Below are 12,674 nucleotides of genomic sequence, written 5' to 3' on the forward strand. Positions count from 1 at the left end.
ACCTGTGCATTGCCCAATATATATATATATGTATGTATCTAAGGTAAACATATGTTTGGATTAAATTACCTCTGTCATGAGAGGAAACAAAAATCAAATCTCTTCTGGCAGAAGTCTCATGGATACAAGAATTGTGACTGCTATTTGATACACAATTTCAGGATAATAAAATAAACAGACACCTTTTATCTTGTCTAAATAGTTAAAGATCCAGTAAAAATACATTAAAAGTTAATTTTCTAATTTTTTATACGATTGTCATTTGTCTTGTTTTATTGCAAGTGATAGTGCAGAAAAAGTTACGTCCAAAAACTTTTAGCTCATCATGCTGTTTTGTGAGCACTACTTCAGCTGACTTCTTGGAAGAAGCCTTTTTACACAGAAAAACAACTACTGTTTTTTAACTGGTGTTCTGCATTGTGCAGCATAAATTATATTAACCTATTAGTTGGTCATCCCCAACTTGAGTATTACTGCTTAATGAAGGCTAATGCCAAAAAAATGTATTGCCTGGTAATGCAATATACTCATTCAAAATGAAATTGTACAGTTTAATACAAGCGCAAGAGTATCTAATGGACATGAACAGGTGTGTTTCATGGTTTCTTTCAGTCTAAACATATTCACATTTATGCTGAAGATGTTGTCATGCTGGTGGAATCCAATTACTGGTCTTTAAATTAATAACCCTATTAGGATTTGATTTTTGCACAAAGTAAAAACACTTAGTGCAAATATAATGAAGATTCAAAAGTAAATACTTGAAATAAATATCTACAGAGTAGCATGCAGTCACCAAAGAAAAATGAAATAAGTGAAAACAAATGTCAAATACATTAGCTATATGTCTGAGCATATCACAATGTAGCAACACTTTCTTACAAGCATTTCTTTTCTCTCTTTACCATGTGGCTACTAAATTTGTGTGCTGTGTAATATTTAACTGTTAAATGAATGTAGAACAATATGCCAGGTGACATAGTTGATTCTGCTTTAAACTGCCTTTTCTGACTGGTTTTTATTTTAAGTGATAGTTGCAAAAATTTTTAACTTGGTTGCCTATAGATATAGACATGGATATCAGCAGACAAAGGTGCAGGTTAATATTTGTTATTTGAAAAATAAATTTGCTGTACTATTTTGCTTCCTTTAGAGTAGTTCCCTGATCTTCAATGGAGTTTATTCAAGGTCTTTGATTACAGGGCCTTGTAGGACAATATGCAATGCATTTTTCCTGTTCTTAATAGGATTTAGCTGTTTTATGTAATGATCTTTCTTGCTTTTTTTAATAAGTGGAAACATTATTTCAGTTTTCAAAGGCTTCTTCTAGAAGCAGGAATGTGAAATGCATCTCAAAAGAGATTTTCTTGAATTGGAAATGTGTTTTCTTAAATATTAAAACTGCTGAAAGAAGAGTTCTTTTTTCTCTTAAAATATTTTTTCACAAGACATATTAGCCTAATTGTTGGAATATCTATGGCTCTTTTAATCTTCTAAGAACTGTTACTTGATGTTGATAAAGTGATTTCTAAGAGTCAGCTGAGGCACCAAGCTTCTATCTTTTCGTTCAGACCACAACTGAGGGCACCATTTGAATATCTGAAGACAAAGACACTGAAAGAAAAGTATTTGTTCCTGCAGGGAATTAAATCACTCTGAATAACTACCTTTAGGGAACAAGTACTTTTCAGTTGAAGTATGTATGCTGTTTGTTGTCAATGGGGAAAGCCTATTAGGAATTGTTCTATCTTCAAGATAAGAGGGTACATAATGGAGGACATTTATTCCCTCAAAGTTCATGCTTCTATAGAACATCACTTGAGCTCCTGGTCTCTACTTGGGTAGGAACATTCATTGCTTTAGATACAACAACAACAACAAAGAAATCCAGGCTGTTCTACTTCAAAATATGATGAGATGAAGGCATTATTCAAGATTTTCAGTCATATTCTATTTAATGACACAAGCCTTATTTACCCAGAAATGCCCTTCATGCTAGTGTTACTTTCAACGTGTTGCTTATTCTTCTCAGACAAATATTCTAAAAGTTCCTCAGGTCTCTTCCTCCTTTATTCATTTTTATCTCCTACAAGTATAGGTAGGAGATAAAAATCATCATTTGCTTCACTTTGATTATGGCAGAAGATAACAGATGGTGATAGAAAAGACTACTTGCATATTTGAATCTTATAAAGACTTGAATGCTCTCATAATCCTCTAGAAAGTGTCAAAATATTGTCTACTATTACACAAAGCCCTATGCATGAAGTAGAGGTGTTTCAGGCTAAATTGGCTTAGGAAAAAAAGTAATGGAAATACACATAGAAGGCATTTTTTTCATGCTACCAACAGAAATGTGGTACAAAGCTTTTAAAGTGTTGGCAGCAGCATGTGGCAGAAAAAGCAGCATGTGGCACCTGTTCAGAGCAAAGATCACAAGCTGGATTTACTTCTTCACTCTCATTTTGTTTTATACTTCTGTGCTTCCATTGACATCAGAATATGATGTGCACTGGGATGGAGAATCATGCTGTCTTCAACTACCTGCCTCTCTGCCTTCTACTTCCCAAAGCATTTCCTAAATGGGATGCATCATACCAAGGAATATTACTTATTTCAATGACTGTGGCTCTAACAGTGGTACAAGACAGATCATCTTTTCCACTTTTTTCATTCTTGAAAACTACCTGTGCATTGCCCAATCAGCCAGTGAGACAAAACTCTGAAGCTAGTAGGGTGGATAATGAAGAATGAAGTTTAGTCGACCTCAATTTATTTAATAGTCCATTGCACTAGTTTGTTGCTGCTGTTGTATTCTGGAAGGAATCCTCAATTGCAAACAGGAAGTAGCAGGATTAGAAAGTGAGTGATGTCATATACATATCTCTGCTCTGCAGTTCATCAGGATGGCTGTAACCATTGACTTGCCCTCTGAGACACTCGAGAGCATTAATTTCAAATGGTCAAATTCACATGGTCTCAAATTTCACATGGTCAGTTCTATAATTTCAACAACCCAGTATGGGAAAATCTGAGGTTCTGGAGAAAATCAAATCTCTTTCAACAACAAAGCTCTAAAGTACTTCAGAACAGCCATTTCATATTTTAAGATAGGGATTTTAATGTCTTTCTTCATTACAGTCACAAAAAGTGGCAATACTAGCAGCCATCTCTTCTTTCTAAACATGACCAGGACTTGCAGAGGGAGGATTCTCATCTCATAGTGTGGCGTCATAGTGGACACCTGAGTTAGCAGCAAGCAAGATAAGTTTTAAACAAAGAAGCATGAAATAGGACTTCTGCTCCTTGCTGGGGCAGGTCTAACCTAGCTCAAGCACTGCAGCGTGTGCAGTGACTGCACAGTTCTGAGACCTACATTTTTAAGGACACTTTACTGAACCATGTAGGTATGGTAGTTTCTTCAGAGCTTGCTGTACATAGTATGACATTGCTTAGTGTACCCTTAACTATCTGATTTCTTGAATAAGCAATTATTGAACAAGATGTAAAATACCGTCCACCTGCTTCTTTTATTGCTACCCTTTAGCAAAATCAGAAACATACTGTGTAAATCATTTATTACGACAGTAGACACACTGCAGTTGGTGAGAATTCATACTCTGAATAATATGAAAACAACAATCAAATGTAGAAACTTGCATAAAATGTTCAAAATCCAGAAAATACAGGAATCCAAACCGTGTTTCACTAGCCTTCATTTCTCACCCCATGCATCAGCTTGACAGTCTGGTTGTATTCACCCCTTTTTATCATTTTGCAACCTGTCATGTCCCATTTATAGTATATTGGCAGACTGATTCTCAAAGGAAAGAGGGTTTTGTTTACAGACAATTTTGATTATCAGAGAATGTTGTGGTTAGTAATCAGTTATCCTCTCCACATCTTTTTAATCCAGCAACACTTAATGTAGGGAGAAAAGGTATGCCATGGCATGTTTGTATAGGTAGATTTGTATTGAACCAAACTCTGTCTAATGGGGTCCACCTGAAAAATTTTGTGTGTATATCATCTTCCAATTTGCACTAAATTTGGAAGAATTCTAAGGCAGAAAGTTAGTAATCAGACCCCATCACCTTAACATAACAACTGCATCTGGTTCCAGCATGTCTGCTGGAAAGGAAAATAACCCATCTATATTTCCATGTCTGCTGGAAAGGAAAAAACACCATGTATAAATTTCTGAGAAGTATAAATTCTTTATAGTTATTCACTGGAATCAGAGTATATGTTGTCAGTAGCTGATAAACAGGTCTATAAATCCACAAAGACTTTTTTAAAGGCCTTTTCTGCTCTGTGTTCAAGCACACCTGTTCTAAGACTTTTTTACTAAGCAGTTAGCCTGTTGGAGAGCTCCAAGGAAGTGAAATCAACCTCTGCTCCTGCAAAGTAGCTCCTTTGATGCAGTTACCTAAGACTGTTTTGCTTCTCTAGTTCCTTAGCTGTGGGGCTCAATCTTCCTTTTCTACTCTTCTGGAAAGCTTCAGTGGGTAGCTGCGTAAATAAATTTGTAACAGGCATGCAGGTTTAATTTTGCTTCCTAATCTCTCAAGTAGGAATTAATTAGAGAGCTAAATAACCTAGGCAAAACAGCTTCTCTGGTAGTCTTTACCTGTCGGAGACAGAATTTTAAATGGAATAGTATATCCATGTCCACAGTTATTTCACCCTTTATTTTAAGCAGGACTTTTAAACTCCTAATGTTTTCTTGCTTTATGATGGAAGTAGTTCCAGCTTTTTGTTTTGGGGGGTTTGGTTTTGTTTTTTTAATTTAAAAAAAAAAAAAAAAAAAAAAAAAAAAGCCACCCAGCTAGGCTAACTATTTATATTTAAGCAGGCAGGACTAGAAGTCTTTCTGCTTAGTAACTATTCTTAGATTAATTATTTTATTAATAGAGGAAAATAAAACTGAATTTTATAAGTATGAAAGTACTCATTCTGTAGTTCCTCATATTACTCTTCCTAGTACCATTATTCCTTAATCAAGCCTAATCAAATCCTTAATCAAATCCCAATGTTCCAAAACCTTGAAAATTTCTCTCTGCTAACAAAAGGGCCCTGTGTATACTAATACTCTTTTCATGTGTTATCATCATATCAAGATTTTAAATAACTGGTGTAAAATACTTGATCAAGAGAATGCCTTCACACAGAATCATTTTAATGCCCTTAACACTGTAGATATATTATTTTATTAAGTAGCTTATATGCAAATTGTAAGATTTTTAAATAACTTTAGGAAATTAAATTTGGTCTTAATATTAAAAGTATATGAGTGAGTCATTTTAGATATGCTGTTGATCAGAACAGATTGTTCTAGCCTGGCTTATTTGCTCTCCACTAGAGGACAGCACTGCTTTTGTATCTGAATGGTATAAAGTGATAAATATGTGCAGCATTTTCTTTGAAAAACAAACAGGAGCCCTTTGAGCCAGTTATTTAAACAGAAAATGCTTAACGCTTTAAGAAGTAACTGAGCAGAAGACTGTCTTTGATTGTAAAGATCTCTGAGTATTTAATATTTAATATTTTAATATCTTTCTATAAAATAATCTGCTTTTTTGAAATTAAATAATTTTCCTGCAAATTAAAATTTATAGCCTATTTTAAAAATAGACTGAGTATAATTCTCAAGCATGTATCATATTAAATGCCCAATTCTAGAGAAAAAAAAAAGAGTGAAGTATATGAAAAAACAAAATAGATTGAGTATTGCAATTAGACTTTTCAAAGTGGGAAGACCAAATATTTTGATTCAAGCTCTTAGGTAATTTAAGTTTAGGGGAGGATATATAAATACCTACATATAAAAATGCTGATATTTTTAAACTAATGACACATTTGGAAGATGATAAAAAGTTCATGCAGCATCTTTTTAAACATGTGGAGTAGTGCTATGTATTGGACAGTAAGTTCTGACTACTCACTTGCATTTCTGCATTTTTGTTAAAGGTGCAGTGCAGCTGCTTACTGGAAACTGAGGACAAACTTACAATCTATTTTGGCAATACAAATAAACATTATAAAAATATGTACATTTGACTGCAATTTATTTCACAATTTTGTTATTTTATACAGCCAAAAAAATAAATAATATTGGAAAATAATTACATTATTTTAACAAATTAGTTGTTTTGAACAATTTGTTCAGAAATAGTGTTAAAATTGCATTAAATATGCAGAGAAAAAGAAAGTCATGTTATCATAACATGATTTTTAAGGTAAATAGCAATCAAATTTTATTAGTAGTAACCAATGTTAAAATCACCAAATTAAGTTCCTTTTTTTTTGTGGGTATATTTGTGTTTACAGTTTTAGTATTAAGCTCTCTCTCTCCCCAGGTCAGAGCTGATATCCAAATACTTCTTTTTCATCTTCTAAGGCTTACTCAGAGAATGAATACAAGTGAGTTTTTTAAATACAAATAAATACAAGTAGCCAATTTTTAGATGGGTTGTTATTTATAAGGTGAAATCTGTACATAGCAAAGCAACACGAAGATTCAGAGTACTGAAACTATAAATGTAAGTATCTTTGTTGTCCAGTTGACATGCTGGAAGCACCTTTTTAGTTATTCATTCTTATATTTACAAATTGAAGATTAATTCACAGCAGTATTTTTTTCCCCTTTGAATGTATTCATTGCATAACTTGATTACACATTTGTCAGCTTTGGACTAATTATTTTTCTACAGCTAGGGCAGGGCATTGCATCTTCTGATTGTCTTCCTTACTAATAGGATTCTGTCTGCTTCAGCAGGCAGTAATTGAAGGCTTCATGTACAAGATTTAAAGAAAGGGCAGAGGAAAAAAAAGTTTTAACCTCCATGGGCCATTGTCACTCTTTGTGGTAAGCAGTAGAACAGAAAAAGAAGAAAATTTAGCTTGGATAGAAAAGTCAAAGAGGAAGAAAAGCACTGGACAGGAGAGAGTGTGTTTTAATGCTGTTGAATAATGCAAAATGAACCCCCCCACCCCAAACCCTCTCTGCTGTAAATATCTTGATTTGCACTTATTTATACTCTGATAGTGAGTGTTCAGGTGTAAATTTACTTGCTCAAATGTTGAATTTTAAGGAGCAAATTTTAAGTGAACTAGTCTGCTGCTGTATATTCACTGCCACTGAAATTTTCAGAACCTTTCCCCCCAAAAATGCATCTCCTTATAGTAGCTATATTTTGTCTACAGAAAAAGAGAAAATTACTCCCCGCCTGTATTCAGACTAGTCATCATTGCAAAGTCAGTGTTTGGAAAATGCTGTCACATTATAGTATCTGACACTCTGTGTTTTCTCTTTATGTCAACTATATATCAAATTTTTCAGTATGGTTATCATGAACAAATATTATTTTCATTGTAAGTCACTGAGACTGTGTGATTTATTTTTAACTCCTGAAAGACCAAGTTATTTTCTAAAAATATATATAGTATTTTATTGGTGTTGAATTTGATGCTTAATGTATATTTCCTTATCCACTGATAGGTACTACATTTATATAAAAATAATATATTAACTCCTTCTCTTTTTTTGCATGTCACATATGCTCAGAATATTTAACATTCTTTTTAAAAAGAAATTGTAAACGTTCAGAATATGCAAATATTTCTCACATTGTTTTGTTCCAATCTGTCTTGATTTTTTTAAATGGGAAAGATATTAACAGCTGCAAATGTTCCTGAATATTTTAATGTTGTAAAATCTGATTTAGAATCTATATTATCACAGAATTAAATACTGCATCATAGCCGAAACAGCCATCTTGAAGCTATTAGTAAATATTTGGATTTGCTTTCCGAATGTATTCTCATTTGCTTTGTTTTTCTGGGTTTGTTTTTCATGTTTGTTTGGGGTTTTTTTGTATTTATGGATGGATCCTTTGTTGCAACAGAACCATGCTCATCATACGTGTCCTATGTTTAGAGTTGTTCACAGGACAGATTCATTCTTTTGGAAATATAATCAATCACTGTACATCCTAGATTTGAATGTATCACAGTGCAGTTTTCAAGGCTTATTAAAGCCAAAGATTTCATGTTGGTTTATTGTCTTTTTTGGTTTAGTTTTGTTTGGGGATTTTTATTTGTTTTCAATTCAAATTCTAACCTACAAAGCGAAAAATTATTACTGACCTCATGGAGAAAATGAAAGTTTCTCACTGAGAGTGAACACATGTTATTAGTGGTGAATTTTTTGCTGCTGAGAGATTTTTTTTCATGCCTTTGTAGGCTTCCCTAGGTATTTAGTTGAGTACAGCACACCTTTTGGAAAATTCTTGAGGGTTTACGGTAAGAGTTAGGATATAAATGCAGTAGCATGTATTTAGTAGAAAAAACAGCTATTAACTAAATCCTTCAATCACAGTGTATTTAAAACATCTAAATAACTGACAAACCGGTTTTACTGCTAGTGCCAACTGCTCCACCCTGTTATAACTGTATTCAGTTTTACAGATTATACAAGTGTATTTATATCTCTCCTTAGAAACTAGATTATATTCCCTATTCTAAGGAACAGATTTTGGTTTCCGAAGTTCAAAAGCAGCAGTAAACCCACTGAGTGGTTCTCTTCTATACATGCATTTTTTAATGGTGAAATAAGTCTTCCTGTTTTGGTCTGATTCTTCCTTCACCGAGCAATTCCAGGTATATCGGTGACCATGGATAGAAGCTGATTAGCTGCTGCTAGTTATGTGTATTAACACTTTGTGTAAAATTACCTGGGTATCAGGCCCTTTGCATCTTGCAAACCACATGCAAACTCACATTTTATTGATTTTGTGTGATTTGTTCAGGGCTATGGAAAAGTGCTATTGATCCCCTAAGTGATTTTGCAAATTCACATGTAAAAATATCAGCACAAAACTCATCTCTCATGCTTTGGACCACCTTGGGTTTCCCAGAACGCTGACTTTGTATCACTTTCAGCTTTTGATAAAAGAGGGTAAAATCAAGCCTCGGGGCTATGAAGCACAGCAGGAGTGCCAACTAGCAACCTATTTATGTGCATACTCAGAGATAATCTGCTTCTGTGTTGTCCCAAGACACAACTGTTAAGTAAATAAAGTGACTAATAAGACTATTGTTTCTATAATTATCCCCCTGTCGAAGTCAACAAGAGAAATAGTCATCTTCTACCTTGCAGCGTAAATAGATGAAATCATTGATATAACTAGCTAAGTAGGTAATTTTTGTACTAGTAATATTGTTTTATAACCTTCTATTAAAAAGAGAGGTCTTTGAATGTATCTGCAATACAGACAAAAGAAATAGATTGACCTGTGATGGGTGACATTAGAAAAGTGCCCCATGTTTCCTTAATTAGTATAATGTGTTATGAGATTTTGATATGCTTAGTTTAAAAAGAAGGGGGGGGGGGGTGAAGACAGAAATTACTTCTCGTTTAAAAAGAACCTGCTTCCTGCTTAAGTGGCTAATATTTTAATTAAGTCTGGAGTGAAGTTTTTTGAGTATCTCCTGATAAACTCCCTCCTTTATGTTGATGGTAATTAAACAGATCCCCAAGGGCTCGGGTAGGCGCTTTGCAAGGCCCATGCTGATTGTCAGACAGGAGACACTGACCAGTTGGTTTGCTCTTGAATAGCCCACAGCGTGCTGTCAGCGCAGCAGTTTGATTTTTCTGTATTGTGAGCTGTTGTCAGGGCTAACTGGGTCCTATTGTGACTGAAGATGTTGCGCAAATTGAGGCAGATGGCTCTGATTCAGACACGTGTCATTCAGAAAGAGGAGGGGAGATTGGCCCTGCAAAGTGGGGTCAGACGGGGTCACAGACCTGCTCTACACTTGTTAGTGTTTTCAAAAGCCCATGTGCAGCAACTTTGTTGTTGAGAAGTAACCAAGAAGGGGGGGGAGAGCATGTTGTGCTCCTTGTGGAAGATGGAAAGATGGACGCTGTTGCCATCCTCTTGCTTCCTGTCTCTTGGGCCTGGCTCTGCGCAGAGAATGAATTAACAGGATTGACAGAAGTTCATTGTGCCTAAAATGGCTTTTCAGTCAATTGTGGTGCTTAAAAGGCTAGTTTTGCTTTTAATTCCATGTAATTAGTGGGTTCTTCATGTCTTGGAATTTAGTAATGGTGCATTAGCCCTAACTTTTGTCTGTCTGATTGGTTGGTAGTTTTTTATTTCATTTGTAGGACTTTTAATAATTATAAAATGTTTAAAAATATTGGCCACATTTTTATGGTTCTGGAGATAAATTCACAGAATAACTCTGTCTTGCTGCTACTGTCATTTCAAATTGATTGTTTCATATGTTTATAATTTTGACTGGTTTTAGTTTGAATTAATTTATGGGATTACAGGAGGAGACATATTTCAGTAAGTACAATAGTTTGGCTTTTTGTGTGTGTTCTACTACATTTAACATAGTTGTATTGTCTTTGGGGCACCAACTAATGAAAATCCTTGGAAAATTCTATACAGCTGTAGTCAGGTTGTCAGTGTATATGAATATTGTAGATGAACTGAAGAATAAATACTCATATTAAAAATTAGTTAAATAAAATTTAGTTTTTACTACTAAATACAAAATTTTGCATGATAATTCTTTGCCCTTATAAAATGCAAAACTATTTACATAAATTATGTTTGAAGAATTTATGTGAGGTTTTATGGTTTATCCCCTGAAATGTATTAATGGATTTAGAAGTATTTTATTATATTTGAGCTCATTTAACTCTTGCAGAAAGAAACATTAGCAGTCTTTGACCTTACGATGCTCAGTGATTTTTCTCTTTTCTTTTTTTTTTTCTCCCTTTTCCCTCCAGGTTTGCAGCTAAGACTGTGCACAGTGGGTCACTGATGCTAGTCACAGTGGAGCTGAAGGAGAGCTCTACAGCACAGCTCATCATAAACACTGAGAAAACTGTGATTGGTTCTGTTCTGCTGCGGGAGCTGAAGCCTGTCCTGTCCCAGGGGTAACCTGCTTACATCTGGACTTCAGAATCTGGCACACAACAAAAGTGCCTGGCATCCACTACTGCTGCCTTTCATTTATAATAATAGCCCTTCCATCTGGCAGTGGGGAAAGAATACACTCTTGACATTCTTGTCTTCTGCTTTAGAATGCTAGTGCGTATCTATCATGTATGCAAGTCCTTTCCTTTTTTTCTGCTTGCTAACCAAAGAACATATATTTTACTGTCAGTTATCTGTGCTTTTAAATATATTTCCCATTTGTTCTACCTTAGTCCTTCCCTCTCTCTTCCCTTCCCCCACTACCTTCCTTCCCCATCAGTTTCCACTCCCCCCCATACTGGACAAATACTAGGTAATAAAGTTCAATGGAAATCACACTGCTTGAAAACTGAGTTCAAATGGCAGGTGGGTTCCAGCAACATACACAACGAGTATGTGGTTTAGAGAGAATTTTAGCGTGTGAAAACACAGTAAAATGGTTTTCTAGAAATGCTTGTAAACCTGAACTCATCAACTGAGAACACTGCTCCTACCTACTGTCATTTTCTCAAATATTTTGTTAAGATGCTAATAAAGTAGTGCCTATGAACAGAGGCTCCCTCTTTCTTGTTTTGGTAGAAAATTGATAACAGACATGCTGGTATTGTACATACCTGGTTACCTGAAGTAAATACAAATGAGGTGGACACTATACACATATCAGCAAATTGTTCTTGCAAAAGTAGCCAGTGTTTGTACTCCTGTGATAATTGTCTGCTATACGGTTACGTTTTTGTTAATTCACAGAGCCAGCAGCTGCCTATTTTCAAATTGGCCTGCTCATAAAATACTGATTGAATTGTTCAAATGTGTATTAAATGAAATACTGATTGTTAGACTGTTGTGGCAAATACTGTCATCTAGCTTGATGAATAGTTAAGCTTTATTTCAAATTTCTTTTTTAAACTAGACTAAAACATTTCTCAACTTTGTAAAAACCAGGGCTTGAGGCAAAGAGAAATTCATAGCCATATCAACTGAACTAAGCCAGGGAAGACCAATAGCCTTGCACCAGTTGGTGTACCCAGTTTTCTTGGTACAGCTCAGTGGTTTTGTCAGGTCACTGATTTTGACCTTCCCTTCACATTCTGGTTGCATGGCAGGATGGGAAATGCTGAGCATTTTCATTTCTTATCAGTTCTCCTCACTTCCAAAATGTTTTTTCCTAGTAACTCGTGGCTCTACTACAGAGAAGATACTTGAATAAGTGTAACCTTTTTCTGTGGCCAGGACCTTTGCATGGTTCTTAGATGCCCAACTAGTGCTGTTCTAATTTAGAATTATAAAAAATACTGCTTTTTCAAAAATGTTGTCTTGCTTCACACTAAATTCTCCTGAATTTTTTGTTAAATTTTAGTAGAACTAAAAAGAGGCTCCAAATGCTAAAGAGAGGTTAGGTTTTTAAGGCAGTTATCCTGCGCTTCTGTGACAAATGTGGTCCTAGAGTTTGCTCTAGCACCAAAAACAAACAAGAATCTTTCAAGAGAAATGTACATGTTCTTAATCAACATTCACATTATTTTCTGAAGTCCTAATCCTGCAATAAGTTTGCTATTGAATTAGTTTTCAACTGTGATGTCAAAGCTATTCAAACAGATGAAAAATTAATTGTTATAGAAATTACTCTTGTCTCAGGGAAACTACAGATTGGTCTGTAGGTAATCTTTAATATTAAGACCC

At 34.7% G+C, this 12,674-nt stretch overlaps 1 protein-coding gene across 2 annotated transcripts in view; it reads left to right on the forward strand.

Annotated features, from left to right (window-relative positions):
- AP3B1 (adaptor related protein complex 3 subunit beta 1) overlaps nucleotides 1-11,546 on the forward strand; it is a 154,336-nt gene extending 142,790 nt beyond the window's left edge. Inside the window, exon 27 of one of the 2 annotated variants that reach the window (XM_041414674.1) lies at nucleotides 10,805-11,546. In XM_041414674.1, coding sequence (XP_041270608.1) covers nucleotides 10,805-10,958 — 154 coding nt within the window. In that variant the 3' untranslated portion in view covers nucleotides 10,959-11,546. Of the gene's footprint in view, nucleotides 1-6,359; nucleotides 6,413-10,804 lie in introns of those variants that run through there. The other variant, XM_041414675.1, reaches the window with a different exon arrangement.
- The last annotated feature ends 1,128 nt before the right edge of the window (nucleotides 11,547-12,674 follow it).

This window comes from Onychostruthus taczanowskii, unplaced genomic scaffold, assembly GCF_017590055.1.
Source record: "Onychostruthus taczanowskii isolate IOZ18803 unplaced genomic scaffold, ASM1759005v1 scaffold46, whole genome shotgun sequence".
Lineage (NCBI taxonomy): Eukaryota > Metazoa > Chordata > Aves > Passeriformes > Passeridae > Onychostruthus > Onychostruthus taczanowskii.